The sequence below is a fragment of the Callorhinchus milii genome, unplaced genomic scaffold (genome assembly GCF_018977255.1).
Source record: "Callorhinchus milii isolate IMCB2004 unplaced genomic scaffold, IMCB_Cmil_1.0 Scaffold6, whole genome shotgun sequence".
NCBI classification, from domain to species: domain Eukaryota; kingdom Metazoa; phylum Chordata; class Chondrichthyes; order Chimaeriformes; family Callorhinchidae; genus Callorhinchus; species Callorhinchus milii.
In genome coordinates, this window is record NW_024704747.1 from 1,183,768 (window position 1) to 1,210,261 (window position 26,494).

Below are 26,494 nucleotides of genomic sequence, written 5' to 3' on the forward strand. Positions count from 1 at the left end.
GTGTGGCCGTCCTGTGGAAAGTTAGCAGTGAATAACATGGCGATTCAGGTTAATGCAACCAGAATGGAATTAAATGCAGATGGAAGCTGTCATTCGGCCTAACATGGCGATATCTCATCTGCTACAGTGTCTATCGATGTTCAAAGCCTTGCCAGGGAACTGCTGTCAAGTGTAGTGACTGTAGCATTTGGTAGGCAAATGCGGCAGCCAATTTGCACACAAACAGCTAAGAAAGTGAATGCCAGAATTTACCGGGGGAATTGTTCGTGAATCAACAGGGGAGGGAGAGAAGGAGACAGAGATGGGGAGAGAAGGAGAGAGGGAGAGAAGGGGAAGGAGACAGAGAGGGATTTAGAGAGTGAGCGCGGGGGAGGGAGATAGGGTGTGAAAACGAGAGGGAGAGCGAGGGAGACAGAGAGAGAGAGAGAGAGGGTAACAGGACTTTGTCGATGTCCTGGACATTTGACAGTTGAGCTGGGTTTGGAGAGAGGAACATACTTGCTCTGTACAGATAAGTGCAAATATTGGCCTCGCCTTCAACTCCCTGCTCCATCCTTACCCCCAGTGCACACACTATAACGAACAGCAGGCAACAGCAGCCATAGGTCGTGCTGCGCTTACAACAGGATCGACTAACACCGACTGCAGCTCTGAATGGCGGGCTCCGGTTTCAAACGGGTTTCAGCCTCCGATCGCCAGCCCTTAGAGCAGACGGAATCGGACCCTTCAAATGACTTAAAACCACCAACTCCATCCATCACATAAGCGACACTGCCACCCCATCCCAATAGCCAGTCACACACCGCCAATACAGTCAAGTCAAGCAGGTTGAGACAGACAGCGGATTGTATCTCCACAAGCAACAAACCCTTTTGTAAGGAAGGTCCCTTGGCCTTTTGTCTCTGGTGTTTGCCGCCACCAAACGTGGCTCGATTTTTGGAGCGAAAATTTGCACTGTTTAAAGAGTGGCGTTTCCTATTAGCCGGGTATTTATTCTATTCCGCCCAGACAGCCGCCCAGAGTCTAATCCAGTGAGAGGTCAGGCCCTACTACAAATAATAACAATCCTTGCATTACATATAGCGTCTTATCGCTTCCATTGAGACGCTTCACTGTAAAGTGAAGTGACTGTATATTTTGTGGACGAAATGCGGCAGCCAATTGCGCACAGAGTCCCACAAACAGTCGTGGATTGAGTGACCAAATTATTATTTTTCTTTTTTTTTTTGAAGGGATTATTACCCCCCAGAAAGCGATCCGCCAATCGACTAACAACCGGGCTGCTACTTACTGCTAACTTACCAGGTTTCCCCCTGCCCGGGGTTCACCCTGCCAGGCGACTGCTCTAACCTCTACGCTACGGGAATCGGGAGGGGTGAAGAAGTCGGCGAACTTAACAAAAGGGCTTGCGGTTGCAGAGAGATTCCACAACAAAGCAAACGGCTTAACAAATGAGAAATCAAGCAAAAAATATGAATTTAATATGTTTTGAAATGTTCCTGCATATTTCACTTCTGTAAAAAAAAGAAATTCATTCTCATGGGGGGACGGGCTGGGTGGGGGAGGAAGGGTGGGTGGGGGGGGGGGACAAAAACAAAGTAAGCGTGTAAGAAAGTGTGCTGTGGTTTTGCAGACAAAGCACTGCCCAGTGATGAGTTATAAAGTCGATGGCCATTTTGTGGAACGTAACTGTTCTTCCATGCTCACTCACAGCCACACGCGCACACTCACTCCTGACCGGGCAGCTGAAGGGTTGCGTTCGATCGTTGGGAGGAGACTGATCGTTGGCCAGGACGCCGTGTGAAACTCCCTTCTCTTTTCCGAGTGGTGTTAGCGAAAAAAAATCTTTAGTGCCCCCACCACCCCCCCACTCTCTCTCTGCTCGTTTCAGAGAGCCATCATACCTGGGCAAGCAACTTGAGCTCTCTCGTTTGACACAAGGGGATGGCGTTTTTTGCATTCGGCTTGATATCGAGGTTTTGAGAATGACTTTTCCGTATCCAGACATTAAAAGCGTTGCCAGACTGGGTCAGGTGCCTCGTGTTTATCCCAGAGTTGGAGGAGTTCCATGTAAAAGCGCACATTGGCTTAAGTGAAAGCACAAAGGCCGTCTTCAATCTACGAGGGCTGCTTTTCTTTCTTCAACCTCTTTCATTCCTTTTTTTTGTGTGTGGTTTTGAGGTAGACTCTTGGAAAGCGAGCACAGGTCTGCAGGGCGGTAGGTAGGTAGGTAGACAGCTAAGGCAATGCTTCCATGTTGGCTCCTCAGCTAGATATTGGTTGGTTTGTTGGTTGGTTGGTTGATTGGAAAACCAATCTCACAGGTGGGCAAGGGCAGGCCATCCACTAGAGTCACCCCATCACCATCACAATCCTTCCCCTTCAATCCTTTCCTTGATGCGATAATAGCACCGGAGCTAAACACACACACACAAGGATCTTTGTAAACAACAACAACAATTCTTGTATTTGATATAGCACCTTATTAAGTAATTGGGATGTCTCAAAACTCTTCACAGAATTTACTGTGAAGTGAGGTGACTGTGTATTTTGTGCAAAACGCAGCAGCCAATTGCACAAAACAGGGAAGTGACCGTAGGGGTGGTCGAAGGGGTAGATGTTAAGGCAGGACTTCCAAGCCAGATATCCTGGACTTCCCCACCTCCTGAACACATTCCGTCTCTATCCGACGGCCCTTCCAGTTCTTAATTAAGAAATACTGCAAAATCGCCTCCCCCCACCCCTAAATTAGTCATAATTATCCAGGGTTTCTCTAACCAGTGACATACTTCACCTCTCCACGTCTGTTAAATCGACTTTCCTATATAAAAGGCTCAGTGCTCAGTTCCATGCGGGTCCTACCTCAGTAAGGAGTTGTGGATCTTGTACAAGCTGTTCAGGCTGATCTCCATCCTCTGGTTTTGTAATAATCTGGGTGGTCGCCACTGCACCAAGAGAAAGGGAATTACTTTTATTTGGGACTAGACTTGGGTGCCAGATTCCAGTTTCCGCGCTGGAATATATGCTCAGACTGAGGAGAGGTGGGAGGAAGGGGAGTCAAGTTACACCAAATAATAATCCTTGCATTTCATGTTGGGAGGACATCTGTGAAGATCGCATTCCAGGATTTACTGTGAAATGTATTTGTAGGCAAACACAGCTGCACACAGTAACGTCCCACCAACAGCTATGGAGCGAGTGACCAATATTATTATTTGGGAGAATTGTTGGCCAGGACACCGGGAGAGAGAGAAAAACTCTGTTCTCTTTTCAATGCTGCTGGATCTTTAATGTTCACCTGAACAGGCAGACGGGGAGGGAGGTTTGACGTCTCATCCAAAAGACGCATTTGTAACACGCACAAGAATGATTTGACTTTGGAGAGAGAGAGAGAGAGAGGTAGGGAGGGGGAGAGTAAAGTGGGGGGGAGGGAGACAGAGAAAGAGAGTGGGATGGGAGGGAGAGAGAGAGGAAAGAGAGGGAGGGGAAGAGGAGGGGGAAGGGGAGAGAGAGAGGGGGGAGAGAAAAAGTCAAAGACGCAGAAGTAGAAAACTGAGAGAGTGAGAGAAAGAATGTCAAGGAGAGAGAGAGTCAGAGAATGACAGAATGAGAGCGAAGGGCTGACAAGAGTGATACAGCAGCGGCCGAATAATTTGATGCTGTGATGGGAAGAGGGGAGGGGAGGTCAGTCTGGAAGGAATGAGTCGAAGGGCCTTCATTTTGTGATCTCAAATAACCTGCCTTACTGTAAACATGGCTTGAAGACGTGGTGAAAACCGGAGAGAGAAAATAAGCTGCATCGAGTACTCACAATGTGTGTAGGGCTAACAGACACCCCCTGATGAACCCGTTTGTGAGTCAACTCTCTCAGCAACTCAATTCCTGTGGGCAGAAACATGGCGGTGTTAAGGAACGGAGCTGGTCTGGAGCTGCAGAGCTGGGAAAAGACTGTGGGCATCCAGCCTGCCTCAAAACTTTCAATTTTTGGGGGTCGGCCGGGTGTTGATCCGAGCGGAAACCCGTCACCGTGCTTTTGAGAGTCTCCAAACCAAACTGAGAATTCCCTGCATCCCACCCACACGTGGAAATCCCAGAGATAAGATTGTTGGAATGGAATACGCTCTCTCTCTTACCTAATTTCAGAGAGTATTAGGCACAGGGACAGTGTTCGACGGGGTAACTGCTGGGGTCTAACCAGCTAAACCCACACAACTTGCCATTGATATACAGTGTACAGTTTGGGGCACGACATGTCAAGCGACTGCCAGGATGGTGGAAGGTGAACAAGATGGACCTCGATCTTCTTTCGCCAGCAAATTCTTATGTTCTTATCGTGCTGAGCGCTGTACCTGGTTTCCTGTGAACACCGTACTTCTGTTCCCACTGGTCCAGCAGGATGTTAAAGTAACGGGTCTGTTCGAAAAACCGCAGGTACCGTGAGGAGTCCACGGAGGGGAAGATACGCTCAAAATGCCCTCGACGATTGTTCTCGTCTTCCGTCTCGACTAACATGCGCACATCATCGGGGGTGAGGATCTCTAGCAGCGAGGCACTGAACTCCTGGGAGATAGAAAGAGTGACAGTCACACAAAAACAACTCGCATTTATATGGCGTCCCGTCTTCTAATCCGCTAACAAACAAAGCAGACACATGAAGAGTGTAGAAAACAAGGGCGAGGAAGGCAGCAGACAGCAGAAGAAACTTCATTAACAACACGTTACATTTACACATACTCTCCATTGGAGTCCTGTAGCTCAGTGGTTGGAGCGCTTGCCTCGCAAGCGAGAGGACCCGGGTTTGATTCCCGTGCAGGGCGAAATGCTGGGCAAGTTTTCTTACTCCACACACACGCTTTGAGACGTCTGGAAGACGTGATAAGGTGCTATAATAATAATAATCCTTGCTTTTGACATAGCACTTTATCACGTCGTCGAGATGTCTCGAAGTGCTTCACAGGATATACTGCAAAGTGGAGTGACTGTGTATTTTGTGGCAGCGAATTGCGCACAGCAGCGTCCCACAAACAGCCCTGGAGTAAGTGATCAATTTTATTTGGGGGATTGTCGGCCAGGATAGCAGGACAGAGAAACTCCCTTCTCTTTTTGAATAGTATTCCACTCAAATATCAAATGCAAGGATTATTAATTATTAGTATTAAGGCCCGAGGCAGGACATTGTGCTGTGGAGAAGATGACACAGCAAAGGATAACTAAATTGACAACTGGATGTAGGCACCTGGTTTACGTGGAGAGACTGGGATTGTTCACACAGCAGAGAAACCGTGGGGGAGATGTTATCGAAGTATTCAGGCTCCTAAAGGGTACAGACAAACATCAGTTTAACAAACTGGCATAAGCTCTACCACAAGATGTGAACTATAGTGACTGCATATTCTCGCCCACAAAATATACAGTCACTACACTTTACAGTATATTCTGTGAAGCGCTTTGAGACGTCTGGAAGATCTGATAAGGCGCTATTGTCAAATGCAAGGATTATTATAATTATTATTAAGGAACGTGAACAGACTATTCAGATGAATTACTTTACACGGAGAATAAATATGCGGAATGGATGATTCAGAGGGGTGGTGCAGACACATTAGTCGGGCAATTTAAGAGGGAATTAAATAGTTAGTTCGAAAAGAAACTAATTGAGGAGGATAAGATGTGTAAATTCCACGGGTCCAGATTCACTCCACTAAAGCAGCCGTTTAGAACTTGGCAAATTATTGAATTCAGTCTCAACCTGGAGCCCGTGGTTTTCCGTAGCTTTTCTTCTGTTAAGAACCTTACAGAAAACCGGCTTCAAAGTCAAGGCTGTGTTTTAAGAATTTGGATGCTTGGAAATGCTAAGCAAATGCAATCAAGCGTCTTTTGGACGATTCGTTGAACCGAGGTCCTATCTCTGACTGTTCAGGTGGACGTTAAAGATCCCATGATACGGTTTGAAAAGAGAAGGGCGTTTCTCCCAATATCCTGGCCAACAATCCCCCAGATAAAAGTTGCTCGTTCACTTCAAGGCTGTTTGTGGGACATTGTTTCTTTGCTCCACCTCCCTTGCCCCCCCCTCCCCTCACTAATAGAACTACTCTCTAATAGTGGAGTCCTGTGGACGTCTGAACACAGTTAAACACTTGAACCGAATACAATTAAGTACTTTCTAAATACAATTATCATCAGCATTCTTTCAGTTATTGGTCAGTGCACTGTAGAAAAACACACACGTGGGGGTAACAGGACTTTGTGAACACCTTGTAGAGCTGATAAAACAGCTGGTTTGCAGCACGTCATCAACAGCTGGAACTGGTTATAAGGAAAGGGCAGTTCAGATCACCGCCACCTGGATTCATTGAACAAACTGCTTGATGCCATCGTGGGAAGAGAAGTGGGTGGCTAGCCTAGCAGCGCAGGATCAAAAGGTCTTCTTTGTCCTAACCTTCCCCGGCCCCCGCGATCAACGACGCCATTCACCGCGGAGCTAACAATTGCCTTCTTGTTGGCTTGGGTATAAGTCAATGCAAGGCCTGGAGGTTTAACATTACCAGATTCGATGGCTTCTGACTCAGAAAGTAAACCCGTTTCAGCTTCTCGTCTGCAGAAAGCTCGAGATTACTGCTTATCGCTCTGGTAATTGACCCTCTGCAGGAAAAAACACAAAGCCTCAAGTTAGGACTCCTCAACCAGTTGCCACTCTTATTGACAAGAGCTGCTCCTTAGTGAAAGGATAAAATACTTCCAAGTTTTCCTTTGCTCTAACCGTATCTCTGGTTACTGTATTCTATACTCAATATCACACCTCCGCAATGCGCTGTTCCCGGTGAGGCAAATACAGAGAGCTTCCCAAGCCCTCTAACATCTTTGCATCTTTCCCCTCGTGTATAATGTTAAACAATAGTCCTTGTATTTAATATAACCCCAAGTGGAGTTCTATAGCGTAGTGGTTAGAGTGCTTGCCTCGCAAGCAAAAGGAACCGGGTTCGATTCCCAGACAGGGCAAGTTTTCTAACTCCATACACACACCCCCCTGTTTACCCAGCAGTAAGTAGGAACCCGCTTGTTGGTTGTTTGGCGGATGGGTTTCTGGAGGTAATAATCCCTTCCTATAAAAAAAATTGGTCACCCAATCCATGACTGGGATGTCCTCCCGATGTGAAAGGCCCTATACAAATGTAATTTTATTTTGTTGTTCGTGGGACTCTGCTGCGAGCAATTGGCTGCCGTGTTTTAACCACAAAATACAGTATTTTACATAATAAATCCACTTTACAGTATATCCAGTGAAGCGCTTTGAGACGTCAAGACGACATGATAAGGCGCGATATCAAATGCAAGGATTGTTATGATGATTCATATTTACCCGCTGTTGCTATTGCTACCCTTTGAGTTGGCAGTCACTTCTTCCTTATTGGGAAGCACAAAGCCAGCCAGGTTCAGGAGATCGCTAATCATCTGTCCCTTAATGTTAATATCCAGCATGGAATTGGAATGCAAGCTGATGGGAGTCAAAATGGAAAATTAAAGTCAGCCATTGAAAACAATCCCACTTAGGAAATGATTTTATAAAGAGAGCACAGCCATTTACTCCTCACGGCAGCAACATAGCTCAGGGAAAACTTTGAACTCAACACATTAAGGTAGCTTTCACTCTGTCTCACGTGTCCCATTTCTGTGCATCCAGTTCTGTGGGTCAGATATACTGACCAGTTCAGAAGGTTATGTATTTAAGCCCAACATCAGGAATGTGAGCTCACAGTCTAGGCTGAGGCTCCAGTGCAGGTACTGGGGGAACGCCGTTTAACATCTCACCTGAAGGAAGACACCTCCTACAATGCACTGCAATGGAGCTACCCTGAACTGGGGGCAAGAGCATTATGAATCCCGTAGCGTGGGGGTTAGAGCACTCGCCTCGGAAAGCGAGAGGACCCAGGTTCGACTTCCGGGCAGGGCGAAACATTAAGCAAGTTTCCTTACTCCACACACCTATTTACCCAGCAGTAAGTAGGAACCCGGTTGTTAGTCAATTGACAGATTGCATCTCCAAAGGTAATAATCCCTTCAAAATAAAATGTGGTCACTCAATCCATGACTGTTTGTGGGACTCTGCTGTGCGCAATTGGCTGCTGCGTTTCGCCCACAAAATTCAGTCTCTACACTTTACAATATATTCTGTGAAGCGCTTTGAGACATCTCAACGACGTGATAAGGGGCTGTATCAAATGCAAGGATTATTATATTATTATATTAATATTAACAGTACCTGGGTGAGATGTTGACCTCCAGGACCCAGGGCTTGAGGTTCTCGTCGAGCATGACGTCAAAGCCAAAGAGCTCGTGGCAGGAGTAACGGTTCCTTACGTACATGTTAAGCTGGCTGTTCACATAGGCCTCCGAGCTGCAGGTACAGATCAAGGCAGATAGCGTAAGGGGGCAAAACACTCATAGGAAAGCGATTTCAAACCTTCTGGGCTTTAAGACCATGTAGAACCTGGAAATGTCAGTATCAGTTACTCGTCCAGATGAAAAGATATGCACATATCTACCCAAGACACCACTCGTATCCCGCCCCATATCCCTAAAATGTTTGGGACATTGTCCTCGTCTTCAAGGCCATCCATGACCTTGCTCCCATCAGCTTGCATTCCAATTCCATGCTGGATATTAACATTAAGGGACAGATGATTAGCTGAACCTGGCTGGCTTTGTGCTTCCCAATAAGGAAGAAGTGACTGTCAACTCAAAGAGTAGCAACAGCAGGTAAATATCAATCATAAGAATAATGATCCTTCCTACCTCTGCGACCTGCTCACCCCATATCAACCTCAACCTGTCTGCTCCCTCCGCTCAGCAGGCTCCATATCCCTCGCCCAGCTCATCCCAAGGGGGTCGAGTCTTCAGCTTCTCTGCCACCAACCTTTGGAAACTCCACCCCATAGTCCCTTCGTCTTGTTCCCTCCCTTGCTTGCCTCCTTCAAAACATGCTTCAAGATCCTCCTCTTCGAATACGCATCCGGTCACCTTCCTACCCCCACCCTCCCTGCCCACCATCCTCCCCGAGCCCGACCCCCAGGCTCGGGTCCAGACCCCTGACTGTCCAGCGCCTCGGGACGTCTTCCTGACATGAAAGTCAGGCGCTGTGTAAATGTCATTTTATATTGTATTATATGTAATAAGTGGTATTGTTTTTGCTGACCCACTTTACTCGCTGATTCTGTATCTTGTTGATTTTTTTTATAAATAAACATAACTCACGCGATGATGGTTTTAACGATCACATCTTTAATCTGCGCCCAAAGTGCGTCCGTATTGACTCCCTTCTGGCCCAGATATGCCCATAATGCCTTCAGTGCCCTACAGGAGGCAATTACAATCAAGTGAGACTCATGTAATAATCCTTGCATTATGATACAGAGTCTTATTATGTCTTCGAGACATCTCAGCGCTCTTCACAGAAATTATTGTAAAGTCTAGTGACTGTTTATTTTGTAGGGATTATTACCCACGAAAAAGCGATCCGCCAATTGACTAACAACCGGGTTCCTACTTATTCCTAAGTAAACAGAGGCTTGTGGAGTAAGGAAACTTGCCGAAGGTTTCTCCCCGCCCGGGAATTGAACCCGGGTACTCACACTTGTGAGGCGAGAGCACTAACCACTGAGCTACAGGACTCCACGTCCACACTCCGGTCGGTCAGGATAGGAAGAACAAAACAGGAAGCACAGATCCATAAAAAGATCAACTACAGATCAACTCCAAGTAATACTCTCAACATCCTTCCTAAAGTGGAGCACTCAGACCTGGACACGGTACTCCAACCGTGGCCTAAGCAATCATTTAGACCGATTTAGCACTAATTCTCTAGTATTTACCAAGTGCTCTGAGACGCTATCCTGCTAGAATACTATATAAATAAACAACAATACAAGTTGTTATTGTTTCACCCACAAAATAAACAGTCACTACACTTTGCAGTATATTCTCAAAGATCTGATAATGAGCTATATCAAATGCAAGGATTATTATATTTATTCTCTTGAATGTAGTTACTAAATCAGCCTAAACTCACCACTTGTGTCCTTGGCAGACGGTTTCATCACCGTTGGGCTTGTACTCTGTGTTCAGCTTGTTCACACTGTAGTTAGTGAGGTGCATAAACTTGTTACTAAGGCTCTTCATGGAAGCTGAATACCTGGGGAGGCACAACAAACAGGTAAATGTCACGAGCAATTCCTGTTACCACACCCAAAACCATAAGAAACTGAAATCCATTACAAATTACATTTACACTGCGCCTTTCACGTCAGGAGGATGTCCCAAGGGATTTAGACCCGTGTTGGGGGTTGGGATCAGGAGGGTGGTGGAGGTCGGAGAGGGTGGGGGTAGGAAGGTGACCGAAGGCGCAGTCGAAGAGGAGGGTCTTAAGACAATTCTTGAAGGAGGCGAGGGAGGGGGCGAGGGGAAGGGACTGTGGGATGGAGTTCCAAAGGTGGAGGTAGAGGTTGAAGGCCCGACCGCCGATGGTGGGGTGGGCTGTGCGGGATACCTGGAGCAGGTCGGAATTCCCTGAGCAGAGGGAGTGGACAGATTGTTATGGGGTTAGCAAGTCACAGAAATAGGGAGGAGCAAGCTGTGAATATCAGGAATTCGTTTACAGGAACACAATTTTTTGTTGTAATTTTTGGAATCTAAATAGAATTGAGAAAGTAAATCTGAATCATTATTTCAAATCCTCTAACGCAGCGGAACAGGAGGCTACATGCGCAGACCCTGCAGGACACACAGGGAGCCACTGTATGGATCAGTCTGTCGGTCAGTCACACTCACTTGCAGCTTGCGAATCGCACCAAGCCATCTGTAAACACGTAGATCCGCAGCGGATCGTAAGACGTCACGTAGACATAAATCCTCAAATCAAACTTGCTCTCGCCAATGAGGTAAGGTTTGTGCAAGTACCTGTGGCGAAGAGAAAGGAATCAGGTCGAGAAGTTTTATTATAACAATAATCATGCTTGCATTTGATATAGCGCCTCATCACATCTTCGAGACATCTTTAAAGCGTTTCACAGAACATACTGTAAAGTGGAGTGACTGTGTGTTTTTAAGTGAAACGCTGCAGCCAATTGCGCACAGCAGCGTCCCACAAACAGTCGTGGATTGAGTGGCCACATTATTATTATTCATACTGTATTTTTAAAAAAAAATTGAAGGTATTATTAACCCCGGGAAAGCGATCTGCCAACTGGGTTCCTACTTACTGCAAGGTAACGCTTACGGTCAAATGAGGAAGGTCTTCAGTCGTGATGCAAAAGAGGGGAAGGAGGGGGCCAGGCAGAGGGATGGGGGGAGAGAACCCCAAAGCCCTGCCAAGACCAGTGCCCTCCGGAAGACAATGTGCTTAGTCATCTCCCCCTCTCCCCCCCCCCCCCCCCCCCGGCTCAGTGTCGTGCTCCGCCAGTGTCAAGCACTCTGACGCTGCCCTGTGTGAGGGGCGCTGCTGTGTAAATACAAGCTGTTGTTGTTGTTGTTGTCAGTTCTCAAGGTAACATTGTCCAGACTGAGGTGGGAGATGTTTGTGAGGTCAGGGTGTCAAGGGATACGGGGCAAAGGCAGGTAATTGGAGTTGAGGTACAGATCGGCCACGATCTTATAGAATGGCGGAACAGGCTCGAGGGGCTGAATGGCCTCCTCCTGTTTGTGTGTTTTCAAGCATGCCAGCAAATGACTGCAAGACCCACCTCTGAACCAGCAGGGGCCGCTTCTTGGGGAGCTGACTCCACCTGTGAATGACCTGGATGCCAATCCCTCTCGCGGACGCAGGCTGCAACAAGAGATAACACAACACCCCAAAACCATTAGCGGGCTGGCTGACAGTTTGCTTCTGATAAAGCTACGACACACGTGCGGACACAGTCAAGACAGCAACGCTCGAATGTTATTTCTAGGCTAACACTCGGCTGCACCAAGAGAGGGGCAGTGTGGTGGTGGGTGGGTGGGTGGGTGGGGGGGGGGGAAGACGTCAGGGAGAAAGAGGGGGAAAACAGTACGTTATAATAATAATAATCCTTGCATTTGGTATATCGCCTTTCACGTCGGGAGGACGTGCCAAAGTGCTTCACAGAATTTACTGGGAAGCGTAGTGACTGTCTATTTTGTGGGCGATCGCAGCAGAGGTGGAACCAGCTCCGGAACTTACGGGTTTGACAATCCATTTCTGCTTGCTGCTTTCTGCCCAGGCTCCCTTCAGCAGCTTGATGTCATGAGGAAGGACAAAGGACTGGGGGAAAAAGTTAAACTCCTTTTTGCCAAAACGGGTCTGCATTTTCGACAGGTTCCGCCACAGTCGGTCCTTGCGCCCGATTTGGAACGACCCAGGAAAGTGATTCAGCTACGGAGAGAAAGAGAGAATCCGTGGACACTTAGAGGGCAAATCTTCAGGATGGATTAACGGTACAATAACGTAATGTGGTGTCGTCGGATGAACGGGGCAACTTTGGATCAAAGGTTCCCAAAGCATCCCACTCAGCTGTAGACTAATCCATACAGAATTGCTGTCAATTAATTGATTACAAAAAGGAATTGGATAGGGACTTGAAAAGGAACAATGTGCAGGGCTATGGGGTAAGAGAAGGGGGAGTGGGACCAGTTGAACTCAAAGAGCCAGCACAGACACCAGTCATCCCACTCAGCTCCAACCAAAGCCCTAACGGGTAGGGTGGTCCAAGCAGTGAGAAAGCTTGACAGACATTGAACGGGACACAACTCTTTTTGGTCTGTAGTTAGTGTATCCTCAGTGCTGAGAGTACAATGGATGAAGCATAACCTTGGCGATGGATCTGTTATCTTTCTTCCCACTAAATATCTGAAAGTTAATCTGGGGCGAGAAGAGAAATAACATTTGAATGATTTTGTTTTAAAAAAAATTAAGTAAGATTCCTTACCTTTTGATATTCTCGGAGGGTCTTAAACGCTGGGGATTTCATATGGTGGCCCCAGCAGCCCAGCCAATCATGATTTTCTGAAATACATGAAGTTGAATTGAATTTCTTTTTCCCCCCACCCCACTCGGCTAAGAATGTTGGACATGATCTTACACTACATGAGACACAAGAGAGCGAGAGAGAGAGGTCCTTTGTGTGAAAAATTGCCTCCTGATTTCACTCCTATATGGCCTGGCTCTGATTATAAGATGTCGCCCCCCACACCCCCCTTGTTGTGGAACAAGGGTAATCAGGAGAAAAGGACATACTTCTTGTGGTTCTGAAGTGGGATCGGGCGATGGCATTCCTCACAACAATCGGCGTGACGGTGGACATCTTCCATTTTAGCAGCTTTTTTTGCTCCCATGGTAATAGCTCAACTGTGAAATAAGAGCAGCAGAGATCACTGCACACACTCCACAAGTGTTCAACGAATTATATGCATCTTCTTGTCCTTTCCTAACACAGAAAAGAAACACACACTCTCACACGCGCGCGCACGCTCACACACAAACTTCAATTCCCTTACTTTTCTCATTTGTGGTGCCAAAGTAAACAGTCAGAGGCATATTGGCAAACAAGCTTGGCACCAACGCTGGCCTGACAATCTGAACCTTATTCTCCAAAACCTGTAAACGGGCATCTGAAGCACTCCTAGAAACAGGAAGAACCAAATGAGGTTTATTAGGCTCTAATATGTACGAGATGGGAAGAATTTAGAAAGGAGTAGTCCCTCATACTACCAACATCATCAACAAATTACAGCTACACAGCGCCCTTCACATCGGAAGGATGTCCTAAGGCCCTGGACAGTCGACGGTTTAATGCCGAGATGGTGGTTGGGATCAGGAGGGGTGGAAGGCGGGGAGAGTAGGGGGATGACCCAAGGTACAGTCGAATAGGAGGATCTTGAGACAGGCCTTGAAGGAGGAAATGGAGGGAGCGAGGTGAAGGGACTGTGGGATGGAGTTCCAGAGGGTGGGGGCAGAGAGGCTGAAGGCCTGACCGGTGATGATGGGATGGAGTGAATGGGGGGGGGGTGGGGGGTGGCACGGATCCCGCTGAGCAGAGAGCGTGGACAGGTCGGTATGCAGTTAGTAGGTCAGTGGCAGGGAGGAGCAATACTGTCGAGGGCGTTGAAGGTGAGGACGAGGATCAATGCTGGCAATACGTCCTCTAGCGCACATTATCAATGCTGCCTTATTTATCAACTGAAGGACTTCATCCCTATAAGTTAAGTTAACTCTGGGACATTAAAATCTGTTCATTTCAGCAGAGCCTCTGTCAAGCAAAGCAGCAACTGTGACTTGGTGACTTTACCCATCCTCCGCCAACTCAGGTGATCGTGTGTGAAGCTGAGACTTGGCTAAAGCACCCACTGATGCAGTGGAACTATCTGTGGCAGAGGAACTGTCCGAATCATCTGAAAAGAAAGAGGTTGTGGATGTGAGCTCCAGGGAGCTACGCCTCGCTGAACAGTCACAGAATCCATAACATTATACAATGGAAGAAAGGATCGTACGCAAGTTGCGTCTACGTAACACCTTTCACATTGGGTAATAAATGATGTACCTCTGGTTACCATGTTTTACCCTGAGAATCAATAACAACAATAATAATCCTTGCATTTGATGTAGCGCCTCATCACATCGTTGAGACAGCAACAGCAAATGACATTCACACGGCGCCTTTCACCTCGGGAGGACGTCCCAAGGCGCTGGTGGTTGGGATCAGGAGGGAGTGGAGGGCAGGGGTAGGAGGGTCTTGAGACGTCTCAAAGCGCTTCACAGAGTATACTGCAAAGTGTAGCGACTGTGTACCTTGTGGGATAAAGGCCAGTGAGGGCAACTGGCGTTCTGGGAATAGTGAGGTAGAAGGGTACACGGAGCTCACTTTAAGGCCGAGGTTTGGAGCAATGTCCTGTGCCTAACCTGTGTGAAGATGTCCGCAAGCTGTTTGGTTTAAGTGCTATTGTTCCAGTGTTCAACTGTGTGCCAATTGCTGCAACAAACAGCGATACAATTGCCATCACTAACGTGCCCCATATGTGGCCCCGGGGCAGGGAAGAGCAATTGGATAATCGTAGGCGTTCGTTCCGGTTTGTATTTACCATCGCATTCCTGGCCGCTGCTGCCCTCCAGTCCGTCTGCCAGCTCTTCCTCTGTGTCGTTGACCTCAGCGCTGTGAAGGAGGAGACGCAATCACTAAAAAAATCTGTGACCATCCACAATAATATTAATAACAACAACAACAATCCGTGTGTTCGATACAGCGCCTTAACACGTCGTTGTGACGTCTCAAAGCGCTTCACAGGATTCCACTGTAGAGTGACTGTGCATTTTGTGGGGGGAACGTGGCAGCCAATTGCCACAGCAGTGTCCCCACAAACAGTCCTGGAATGTTTTTATTTTGGGTGGGGGGGGGGGGAAGATTGTTGGCCAGGACACCGGGAGACAGAGAGAAACTCCCTTCTCTTTTAGCATAGCGTCGCGGGAACATGAACGTCTACCTGACCAGGCAGGCGGGAGCTCGTTTTAACGTCTCATCCTAAGGACGGCGTCTGCGACAATATAACGCCCACACCCCCCACCAGCCCACTGCTGCATTGGAGCGTCAGCTTGGAATATGTGAGTGTAGGTCCTGACGTGGGGGCTTGAACCCACAACCTCCTGACTCTGCGGCAAGGCTGACGCACTGACACGCACTGACGCCCACACGGCTTACTCTGATTCTGGAAGATCTGCATTACACTTGGGCTTCTCGATCTGCTTTTCGTTCCTCTTGGCACACTTGAGCTGCATGGCAGCTATCTGCAGCGTGATCGAAGCCACGTTGGTCTTTGGGGACGAGACGGGGATGAGTTTTTTGGTTTGGTCCAGGCGCTGAAGCGGGCAGGTCCTTTCCATGTAACCGGGGCGACTGTTGCTGCTCACGTGCAAGGTGGAGGCCAAGATACTGAGACGGCTTTGGCTGCTGTCCCCGATGCTGCTCTCCTTGATCTCCTTCGCGAGGTGCTCCAGGTTACCGCCGGGGAAGATCTTCTCCGGCTTGGAGATGAACGGGGAGCTGGCTTTCTCCTGGAAGAAGTTGGGCAGTGCCCGCTTCATCTTGCCCGCGGCGCCCAGCGAGATCGTCTGGAAGTAGGCGTTCTGGGAGGAGACGTTCTCCGTGCCCTTCGAGAAGGTCACGCATCGCTCGTGGGCGGAGTTCTTCTGGAGGCGGTAGTCCGATAGTTTCCTGATCGCTTCCGTGAACTTGATCTCCGGCCCCCCTCCCCCGTTGGTCTTCAGCTTGATGGCGCTCTTCAGGTTGCCCGCAGAGTGTTCGTTCTGAAACAGGGCCCTCTCGATCTTCAGGGCCGTGCTGTTGTACACAGCGGATCCTGACGGGTTGCGAGGGCTGCCCACTATGTATCTCCCGGGGCTGTCCGGTTCGCCGTTCTCATTGCTGCTGCCGTTGGCTGCGGTGGTCTTGACGTCCCACTTCCCGTGCAAAGGCACTTTGGCGCTGGTGGGTCTCATGAACGCATTGGTGTTCAGCGCGGGCCTGCGGGTCAGTGAGGTAGGCTTGTTGGGGAGCGTGGAACTGTTCTTGCCCAGGAGCAGGAACTCGTTGCGCGAGCCTGTCGGGCCAAAGTGCTGGGAGAAGGAAGTGACCCCCCCATCGGGCTTCATCAGGTTTTCACAAGACAGCGCCCGGGAGGGGAAGGAGTGGGCAGAGGCCCCGGTGTAACCTGAGGGGGGCGAGCTGGTTCTCCTGCCTAGGCTCCCGAATCGCGAGCTGAGGGACTCCAGCCTCTGGTAGGATCTGCAGCCATAGCCCGCGCGGTCGTAGAAGGTGGCTTTCTCGAAGGGGCTGATCAGAACATTGGAATGGAAGCCATTGTGGGCGCTCTGTGTTAACGTCCTGCCGCTGTTCCCAGGCAGAGAGAAGTTGGGGTGGCAAGCGACATACTGTGTTGTCCCTGAGCAGGTGTACTGTTTACGGACGGGCACGATCACATTATAGCTGTCCCACTCCCACAGTGGGTGCTGAGTGACCGAGTACCCAGGCCTGGTCTCCTGCGGCTGGTAATGGAGGGGTTTGGAGGTGGTGGGCAGGCTGCAGGCTTTGTAGTGCTGCTTGACGCTGGGTTCTGTGGAACACTCCTCAGGCCTGGGAGAGGCCATGAGTTGCCATCTTATTTCACAATAAAAATGGACGCAAAGTCAACACACAAACAGCAACGGGTCGGAGGGCAGGAAATGACATTCTCCCTGAACCTGAGAAGCAACATTTTGGGGGAAAAAAAAAGCCATGGTTTTAGTACACGATAAACAGTTAATAAAATTATAGAATATTGCAGCACTGAAGGCCATTAGGCCCAGCGCCTTGGGATGTCCTCCTGACGTGAAAGCACTATACAAATGTAATTTTATATTGTATTGTATTGTGACTGTGCCAGCTCTTTGAAAGAGCTATCCTAATAGTCCCACTCCCACACCGCTCTTACCCCATAGTCTTGTAACTTTTTTTCTTTTCAAGTATCTATCCAATTCCCTTTTGAAAGTTATTACTGAATCTGCTTCCACCAACCCTTTCAGGCAGCGAGTTCCAGACTGTAACACTTACTTTATTCCAGATAGTTTCATGAGATCTTTGATACCCACCTGTTCAGGCACACAAGACTTTTCACATAAAATTAAAGTCTCACTGGTAATAATAATAATCCATTTGATATAGCGCCATATCATGTCTTCGAGACGTCTCAAAGCATTTCACAGAAAATACAGCAATGTCCCACAAACACTCATGGTTTGAGTGACCAAATAATAATTATTATTACTATGAATAATATGGATAATAATGGATTATTACTCCCGGAAATGCGATCCACCAATCGACTAACAAGCAGGTTCCTACTTATTGATAGGTAAACAGAGGTGTGTGTATGTAGAAAGGAAAGGTGCCAAAGGTTTCGCCCACAAAATGAGCGATAAAACTGGTAGAGCAACAGCAGCAGCAACTTTTAGCTCTGGGAAAGGCAAATAACAAACAAAATGCAAGTCAAGCAAACCACCAACAAAGAAAAATGGGATGGAGCAAGTCATGCCATCTGCTTCAGTCCTCATTTGCGTTCAGTCAGCCAAAGCATCCATTTCCAAATCTTATTGCCTTACATGCAAATGTAATTAGATTAAATAATAATAATCCTTGCATTTGATATAGCGCTTTTCACGTCTTCTCGACGTCTCAAAGCACTTCACAGGGTAGACTGTAAAGTGAATTCACTGTATATTTGTGGGCGAACGCGGCAGCCAATTGTTTTTGGTTTTGGAGGGATTATTATTAGGCTCTGTGTGGAGTAAGGAAACTTGCCCAAGGTTCGCCCTCTGCCTGGAATTGAACCCGGGTGTCTCGCTTGCGAAGCGAGTGCTCTGACCACTGAGCTACAGGACTCCACCTGGAGGAGTGGGGGGGAGGGGAGGGAGAGAAAAACTCTTCAAGTTATCGCTTTATGCTATTTTTAATAAAAATATAGCGCCTTATCATGTCCAAATCCCTGCCTTGGGAAGTCCTCCTGACATGAAAGGCGCTCAACAAATGTAATTTGTCGTTGTCGTTGTTCGGACGTCTCAAAGCGCTTCACACAATATACCGTAAAGTGGAGTGACTGTGTATTTTGTGGACGAAACATTGTGTCCCACAAACAGTCGTGGACTGAGTGACCGATTTTTTTTTTGAAGGATTATTACCGCCCGGAAAGGGATCCACCAATCAACGAACAACCGGGTTCCTACTTTCTGCTGGTAAACAGAGGTGTGTGCGCGCGCGCGTGTGTGTGTGTGGAGTAAGGAAACTTGCCTAAGGTTTCTCAACGACATGATAAGACGCTATATCAAATGCAAGGATTATTCTAATTATTATAAGGCAAATCCATAGCTGAGAGAGAAAGATGAGTTACCAAAGTTTATCAGATCACAGGCTAGGCTTGGGTTCAAAGAAAAACATCAACTGCTCCCCTTTTCTGACGGGCACAGATTGCTAACTCATTCGACATCAAACCCTTTAATCCCCCTGCCGTGTGGCGTTACCTGCGGATGTCTCGTCAGCTAAGTGCAAGCCACAGACCGCTCCAATGTCAAATGCTAAATGTTAGCTGGCCACAACAGCGAAAGGTTAACCTGCCCAAAATACGCTCCACTCCATCACAAGCTAAAGGTCACAAACTAAATAAGAAAGCAGAAAGCAATGGGAGATTTTAACCCATAACGAAGACTTTTACTGTAAACTGTACCTGGACTGTTATAGAGCGAAGAGCACCTATTTAAGTGCCTGTACTACTACAACACAACAACTTGCATTTATACAGCACCCTCACATGAGGTAGTGTCCCGGAGTTCTTGAGTACTAGCTCAATATCAACCGTAATAAAAATCATCCTTGCATTTGATATAGCGCCTTATCATGTCGGTGAGACATCTGAAAGCGCTTCACAAGTGAACTGACTGTATTTCATGGGCGATCGTGGCAACCAATTGCGCACAGCAGCGTCCCACAGACAGCCGTGGATTGAGTGACCAATTTCTTTATCTCTTTTGTGGTAAGGGATTATTACCCCTGGAAAGCGATCCACCAATCGACTTCCCATTTCCTGCTCAGTAAACAGAGGCGTGTGGAGTAAGGAAACTTGCCCAAGGTTTCACCCTGCCCGGGGACGATCCTGATCAGCTGCCGATCACCCCAAACAACAAGAGAGATGATCCGAGAGTTGTGTTAGTGAAAGGAGCTCGACTTGGGGGTTTGCAAATTTCATGCAACAAAAAGAATTGCACAGCGGCACATCCACCAGCCGTGGAAAAATGCAAGCTACGAAAATACTTTGTGTTTCTAAACCCCTCGCTATGCTGATCAAGCAGGAACTCTGTACAGCTGAAATAGAACCTCAAACAAGCTGATAAACATTTTCCCCCGTTAGTTACTGAGTAAACGGACCAGAATTTTCACTTTTTTCACCTGAAAGCAGATTTTTAAAAATGTGTTTGGCACAAAGGGTCTTAGATTACCACACGATTAGTTTGACACATTAGCAACCGCAGAACAGCCATTTAATAACTTACAACAAGAACAAATGGCAGTTACACGGAGCCTGTCATGTCAGGAGGACGTCCCGAGGCGCTGGACAGTCAGGGATCTGGACCCGAGCTGGGGATTGGGATCAGGAGGGGGTGGAGGGCGGGGAGGGTAGGGGGTAGGAGAGTGACCGAAGGTGCGGTCAAAGGAGGGTCTTGAGACGGGTCTTGAAGGAGGCGAGGGTGGGGGTTCGGAGGAGGGACTGTGGGATGGAGTGGCAGAGGGTTGGGGCAGAGAGGCTGAAGTCAGTCCTGCCCGCCAATGATGGGGCGAGCGAGACAGGGGACATGAAGCAGGCCGGAGCCCGCTGAGCCGAGGGAGCAAAAGAAAACCAAAGTCCATCCAGTATGACCACCACCATCCTGGCCGTCTCAAGTACATGTCTTGTCCCAATGGGAGTTCCAGAGGGTGGGGGCAGAGAGGCTGAAGGCTCGACCGCCGATGTGGGGGACACGGAGCAGGCCGGAGCCCGCTGAGCGGAGGGAGCGGACAGATCGGTGTGGAGCTAGCAGGTCACAGAGGTAGGGAGGAGCAAAGCTGTGGAGGGCTTTGAAATCTTTTGAAAGCATTTCTATTGAGGAATCACACACCACAGTACTGAATCCTCCGTATCTGACACAATAGAAAACAGAATCCAGGCTGACAGATCATTTTCTACCTTCAGTTCTGTGATGCTGTAACCGCCCATCACAGAAGCCATTTCATCTTTCACACAACCAAAAGCCAAACAGAACAAAGAACACAAGTAGTTTTTGTAAAATGACTAAACATAAAAGATTAATTCATACCCGATTGCTCAACATGATTTTTTTTCCCCCTTTATAATATACCTTGTGTTTAATACAGCAACTTATCATGTCTTCAAAACGCTTCACGGGATTATACTGTTAAGTGTATTGAGTGTATATTTTGTGGGCGAAATGCGGCAGCCGACTGCGCACAGCAGCGTCCCACAAACGCTACAGGACTCCACCTGTTAAGTGTGAAAGCAAAATAGGAGCTCGTACCACTATCTAACAGAATTGCTCACACACCAGCAAGGAGACATCTCCCCTCATGCTACTATATATACGCTGAGAAACGATAAAATTAAACTGGTCCCATTAATATGATCTCTCTGGTAACTCTACTCCCTGGAGCCGCGACACTTATACAGATGCAGTTTATCAAGACGGTCCAATATATGCTATACCTGTAGTTCTACATCCTCAGACACACATCCAGTCATATTTATAACCTGCCATCGGCGGTAGATAAACAGGAAGAAGCCAATTGATCTGGTTCAAAATAAACCCTCCACCCTCAGTTACTGGCCTGCCAACATTCTCACACCTAACCCATTTAACCCAGTGGTTGCTATCTTGATAATAATCCTTGCATTTGATATCACATCAGTGAGATGTCTCAAAGCCGTTCACAGGACACACTGTAGAGCGGAGTGACTGTGTATTTTGTGAGCAAAACGGGGCAGCCAATTTCAGGAACAGAAAGCGTGCTGGCTTCAACAAGATTGCACTCCCCCGGCATCGCTCGTCTCTTTATCTTAGTCACACAACATCTTTGAAAAGAGCGGAAAATCCAAAATACGTAGACAACAGAAAAGGTTAAAGCCCGAAGGCCCTGAGGTAGACTCGGGTTTAGCTCTACAGGTGCCAGCTGCTCTCCAAACGCCATTCGGGCAAATGGCCAACTCATGGGTCTGAGCACAAGTACACAGTGTCCCAAACAGGCAGCAAGAACCACATCACTCATTCTTTACCAGATGTCCAAACAAGAGTACGAGTCAGCACTACTCGACTCTCGCGCTCTCCCTCTCCATCCTATAAATGATGGCGAAGCTTTCAGCCACTGATGCCCTTTCCTGTCTGCAACCTCCCCCAAAACATTTTGCCTTGCACCTTCTTGCTCCACCTTCAAACCCCTCTTGGAAATATATCCCACCGCGCACTTGCAGGAGTAAGGATATGAGCAGTCGGACTTTGGATAACAACACGTTACATTTTACACGGCGCCTTTCATGTCGGGAGGACGTCCCAAAGCGTTGGACAGTCAGGGATTTGGACCTGAGCTGGAGGTTGGGATCGGGAGGGGGTGGAGGGAGTGTAGGGACGTGGGGCGGGAGGAGGGGGGTAGGAAGGTGACGGAAGGTGCGGTCGAAAAGGAGGGTCTTGAGATGGGCCTTGAAGGAGGCGAGGGAAGGGGTGATAAGCTGGAGTTTGTGGATGGTGTGGCGGAGGAGGCCAGTGAGGAGGGCACTGGAGAAGTCAAACAAATCAAGTTTAACGTGGTGCCAGGTTAACAGGACCCACAGTATCCCACACAAACGGGTTGGCACCAGTGCCACGAAGCCTACTTACATACCACGAGCATCAGAAGGGAGAACAGGAAGCACGTTAGAGAAAGAGAACGGGTTACTGTGACATCACTGGAACCACCGCACATCAACAATCCAGATTTAGAGCGCGTTTGTGATCTACCCAACACGTGGAGCTGGAAAAAAAAACCTGTGAAGGAGCTCCGCGGGACACCACTGGGACCAAAGCTTTCCCTCTCAACTTCACCGCTCACAATGTATGGTCAGTAGCAATCGGGAGGACAAATCGTATCTCACGGCTTCTTAATAATAATAATAATCCTTGTGTTTGATACAGCGCCTTATCCCGTCGTTAACACGCCTCAAAGCGCTTCACGGGATACACCGTGAAGTGCAGTGACTGCGGATTTTGTGGGCCAAATGAGGCAGGCAATTGCGGACAGCTGCGTCCCACAAACAGTCGTGGATTGAGTGACCAAATCATTATTGTTATGTTTTGTTTTTCTTAGGGATTAATATCCCCAAAAACCGATCTCCCGATCGACTAAAAAGCGGGTTCCTCCTTAAATAGAGGTGCGTAGAGCAAGGAAACTTGCCGCGGGTTTCCGACAGTTTTAAGTCAAAGGCCTAAAAAAAAACTTTGAATTCTCAGCTAATTTAAAATCATAGACTCCTCAGCACAGTGAAACGACAATCGGTCTATGGTATCCGCGCTGAGCGCTCTCTCTCTCTCTGAAAACGCTGCCCAATTACACTCGCTTCTTTCCACTTTTACCTCTTATTGCGTAGTGGTTAACGCCCCAGCCTTGCAAGCGAGAGGATCTGAGTCCAATTCCCTGGCTGGGCGAAACCTTAGACACGTTTAGGTTGGTAATCTAATCCAGTTACTATCTCACTTATCAATGGAAGTAATTTCTCCTGTTTCACTCATCAGAATGTTAAACACCTCTTTCAGAAGAGGGCTACTCTCAGTCTGTTTGTCCTTCATAACTGAAGCCTCTTCTATCCCGTTATCATCTTAAGTGAATTGCCAAAGCTTTGACATCTTTCCTAAAGCAGAACAAGCAGAGTGGGACAGAACATTCCAGCTGCAGCTGAACGAAGGATCATTTAGGCGGGCACAGGACATGCAATTACAACAATAATGATCCTTCATTCGATAGCACTTCAGCACGTCTTCGAGACGTCTCAAAACGCTTCGCAGAACGTACTGCAAAGTGAGTTGATTGTATAATTTGGGGGCGAAACGCGGCAGCCAATTGCGGACAGAAAAAGCGATCCGCCAATCGACTAACAACTGGGATCCCACTCACTGCGAAACAGAGGCGTGTGGAGTAAGGGTACTTGCCTCAGGTTTCACTCTGTATTCTCTAGCCTCCAACCCCCCTCTCTCCCTCCCCAGTGCAATCTTTTTCCTCTTTGTATCGTCAACTCGCTTTCTGTTTTTAACTGGAGTCCCTTTCCACGGGCACAAGTCGCTCTTTTCTCCAGCATCTTGCTCAAAAGAGTGATTAGTCCTACGAGCCTGAACAGCACCTCTCTCCCATGTAATATCTCATCCTCTCTTTTCAACAATGAAAGAACACGAGGGAGGAAAAGCGTAGAGTAAAATACCCTCCACCCTCTGGAACTCCATCCCACGGTCCCTTCACCTCGCTCCCTCCTTTGCCTCCTTCAAAGGCCCGTCTCAAGTCCCTCCTCTTCGACCGCGCCTTCGGTCACCCTCCCACCCCCACCGTCCCCCGACCTCCACCCCCTCCCGATCCCAACCCCCAGCTCGGGTCCAAATCCCCGGCTGTCCAGCGCCTTGGGACGTCCTCCTGACGCGAACGTCAGGCTCTGTGCAAATGTCACGTGTTGTTGTTGTAAGACAAAAAAAAAAGGAATAAGGGAGTTATTTCCACCCATAAGCTTCCAACAGTTTAGCAGATCAAAAGAGGTCTTACAAAATTATTTCCTGCCTTCTCTCTATACTGTATATTTAATCCGGGACTTTGTCCTGACAGTCAGTCACTGATATTTACCATCACATTAGGTCCTGGGCAACGTAAGGTGGACTGTGCCGTGGTTTGGTTAGCCGAGTGCCTTACACACACGGAGAAAGCCCCCGCCATGTTTAAGAGGAACTGCCCACGTGTACAGCGTATGGAAACTTCTGTTTGTTTAGTTTTGATGGGGGGGGGGGCGTGAACTCTTTCCCCTCTCTTAGAACAGGACGGCGCGCCCTGCCTTGACTAATCCTGGAGAGTTTAGGAGCCAACCGCACCCACCCCACCTGACGTGTAACCGGCTAAAGCCGGGGAGTCCCGCAGCGCGGCGGGTAGCGCACTCACCTCGCAAGGCCAGAGGACCCGGGTTCGATTCCCGGGCGGGTCGGGGCGAAACCTTAGCCAAGTTGCCTCACGCCCACCCGCCCCGGTTTACCAGCGGTCAGTAGGAACCCGGTTGTTCGTCACGTCAATTGGCTGCTCGCTTTTCCGCGGGTAATAATCCCCTTCAAAAAAAAAAACCACACGATTAGTAATAAAACGGCCACTCGATCTCCGCGCGGCTGTTTGTGGGGGAACAAACACAAACATTGGCTGCCGCCTTTCACCCACAAAACACACAGTCACTACACTTTATAGTATATCCGGCGAAGCGCTTTGAGATGTCTGGAAGACGTGATAAGGCGCTGTATCAGATGTGAGTATTATTAGTATTCTTGGGGCGAGTGTTTGGAGATTTGGGGGTTACTTTCGGAACCAGTTTTGGGGGCTATAGAGGATTATAATGTCTGGCTGGACACACAGGGCCACCCCCACCACCTGCTGCCCCCAGACAGACAGACACACAGACAGACAGAGAGAGACAGACACACAGACAGACAGAGAGACAGACACACAGACAGACAGAGAGACAGACACACAGACAGACAGAGAGACAGACACACAGACAGACAGAGAGACAGACACACAGACAGACAGAGAGAGACAGACAGACACAGACAGAGAGACAGACAGACAGAGACAGAGAGATACAGACAGACAGAGAGAGAGAGAGACAGACAGAGAGACAGAGAGAGACAGACAGAGAGAGAGAGACAGAGAGAGACAGAGACAGAGAGAGAGACAGACAGACAGAGAGACAGAGAGAGACAGACAGAGAGAGAGAGACAGAGAGAGACAGAGACAGAGAGACAGACAGAGAGAGAGAGACAGAGAGAGACAGAGACAGAGAGACAGACAGACAGACAGAGAGACAGAGAGAGACAGACAGAGAGAGAGAGACAGAGAGAGACAGAGACAGAGAGACAGACAGAGAGAGAGAGACAGAGAGAGACAGAGACAGAGAGACAGACAGACAGAGAGAGAGAGACACAGAGAGACAGACAGACAGAGAGAGAGACAGACAGAGAGACAGAGAGAGAGAGACAGAGAGAGAGAGACAGAGACAGACAGAGACAGAGAGACAGAGAGAGGAAGAGACAGACAGAGAGGGTGTGAGAGGCTGAGGTGCAGTGTGGACGCCTCACTTACCGGGAGGGGCCCTGTGTTTGGGCGCGGTGGGTGGGGGTGGTGGGTGGGGATGGGGGGGGAGAGGGGCCTCTCTCTCTCTCTCTCCTCTGTTAATCCCTTCTCTCTCTCTCTCTCTCTCTCCCTCTCTCCCCTCATCCGCTGTGTGTCTGTGTGTGTGTGAAAAATAGCCCTCACAACCGCCCCCTCTCCCTCTCCCCCTCCCCCTCCCGCCCTGGCAACCGCGCAACTGCGTGCCTCCCGAGCGCGCCCCCCCCCGCGACGTGCGACGTGCGCGCTCCCGCCCCACCACCCCACACCCACCGACCGACGTGCGCGCTCCCGCCTCCACCACACCCACCGACGTGCGCGCTCCCGCCCCCACCACACCCACCCACCGACGTGCGCGCTCCCTCAGCCTCAAGCGCGCGCCGCCCACCCCCAACACCCCCCCACCCCCCCCCCCAGCGCGTCCGTGCCCCCCCCCCCACAGCGCGTCCGTGCCCCACCCCCCCACAGCGCGTCCGTGCCCCCCCCCCCCACAGCGCGTCCGTGCCCCACCCCCCCCACAGCGCGTCCGTGCCCCACCCCCCCCA

At 48.9% G+C, this 26,494-nt stretch overlaps 1 protein-coding gene across 2 annotated transcripts; it reads right to left on the reverse strand.

The window, feature by feature from the left end:
• Positions 1 to 1,830: 1,830 nt before the first annotated feature.
• On the reverse strand, positions 1,831 to 24,952 carry ttll4 (tubulin tyrosine ligase-like family, member 4). Of its 2 annotated transcripts, XM_007911359.2 has the most exons (20): positions 24,738 to 24,952; positions 15,702 to 17,239; positions 15,088 to 15,158; positions 14,298 to 14,400; positions 13,507 to 13,631; positions 13,247 to 13,357; positions 12,939 to 13,015; positions 12,194 to 12,385; positions 11,736 to 11,818; positions 10,825 to 10,953; positions 10,067 to 10,189; positions 9,253 to 9,351; positions 8,261 to 8,395; positions 7,361 to 7,495; positions 6,546 to 6,642; positions 5,237 to 5,314; positions 4,350 to 4,560; positions 3,812 to 3,882; positions 2,863 to 2,945; positions 1,831 to 2,417 (listed from the first exon to the last, which is right to left on the reverse strand). In XM_007911359.2, exons 2-20 carry the CDS (start codon positions 17,144 to 17,146, stop codon positions 2,270 to 2,272), a joined length of 3,516 nt encoding a protein of 1,171 aa, XP_007909550.1. In that variant the 5' UTR covers positions 17,147 to 17,239; positions 24,738 to 24,952; the 3' UTR covers positions 1,831 to 2,269. The 2 variants fall into 2 exon arrangements, with proteins under 2 accessions (XP_007909550.1, XP_007909551.1); XM_007911360.2 differs by lacking the exon at positions 5,237 to 5,314.
• Between the last annotated feature and the right edge of the window lie 1,542 nt (positions 24,953 to 26,494).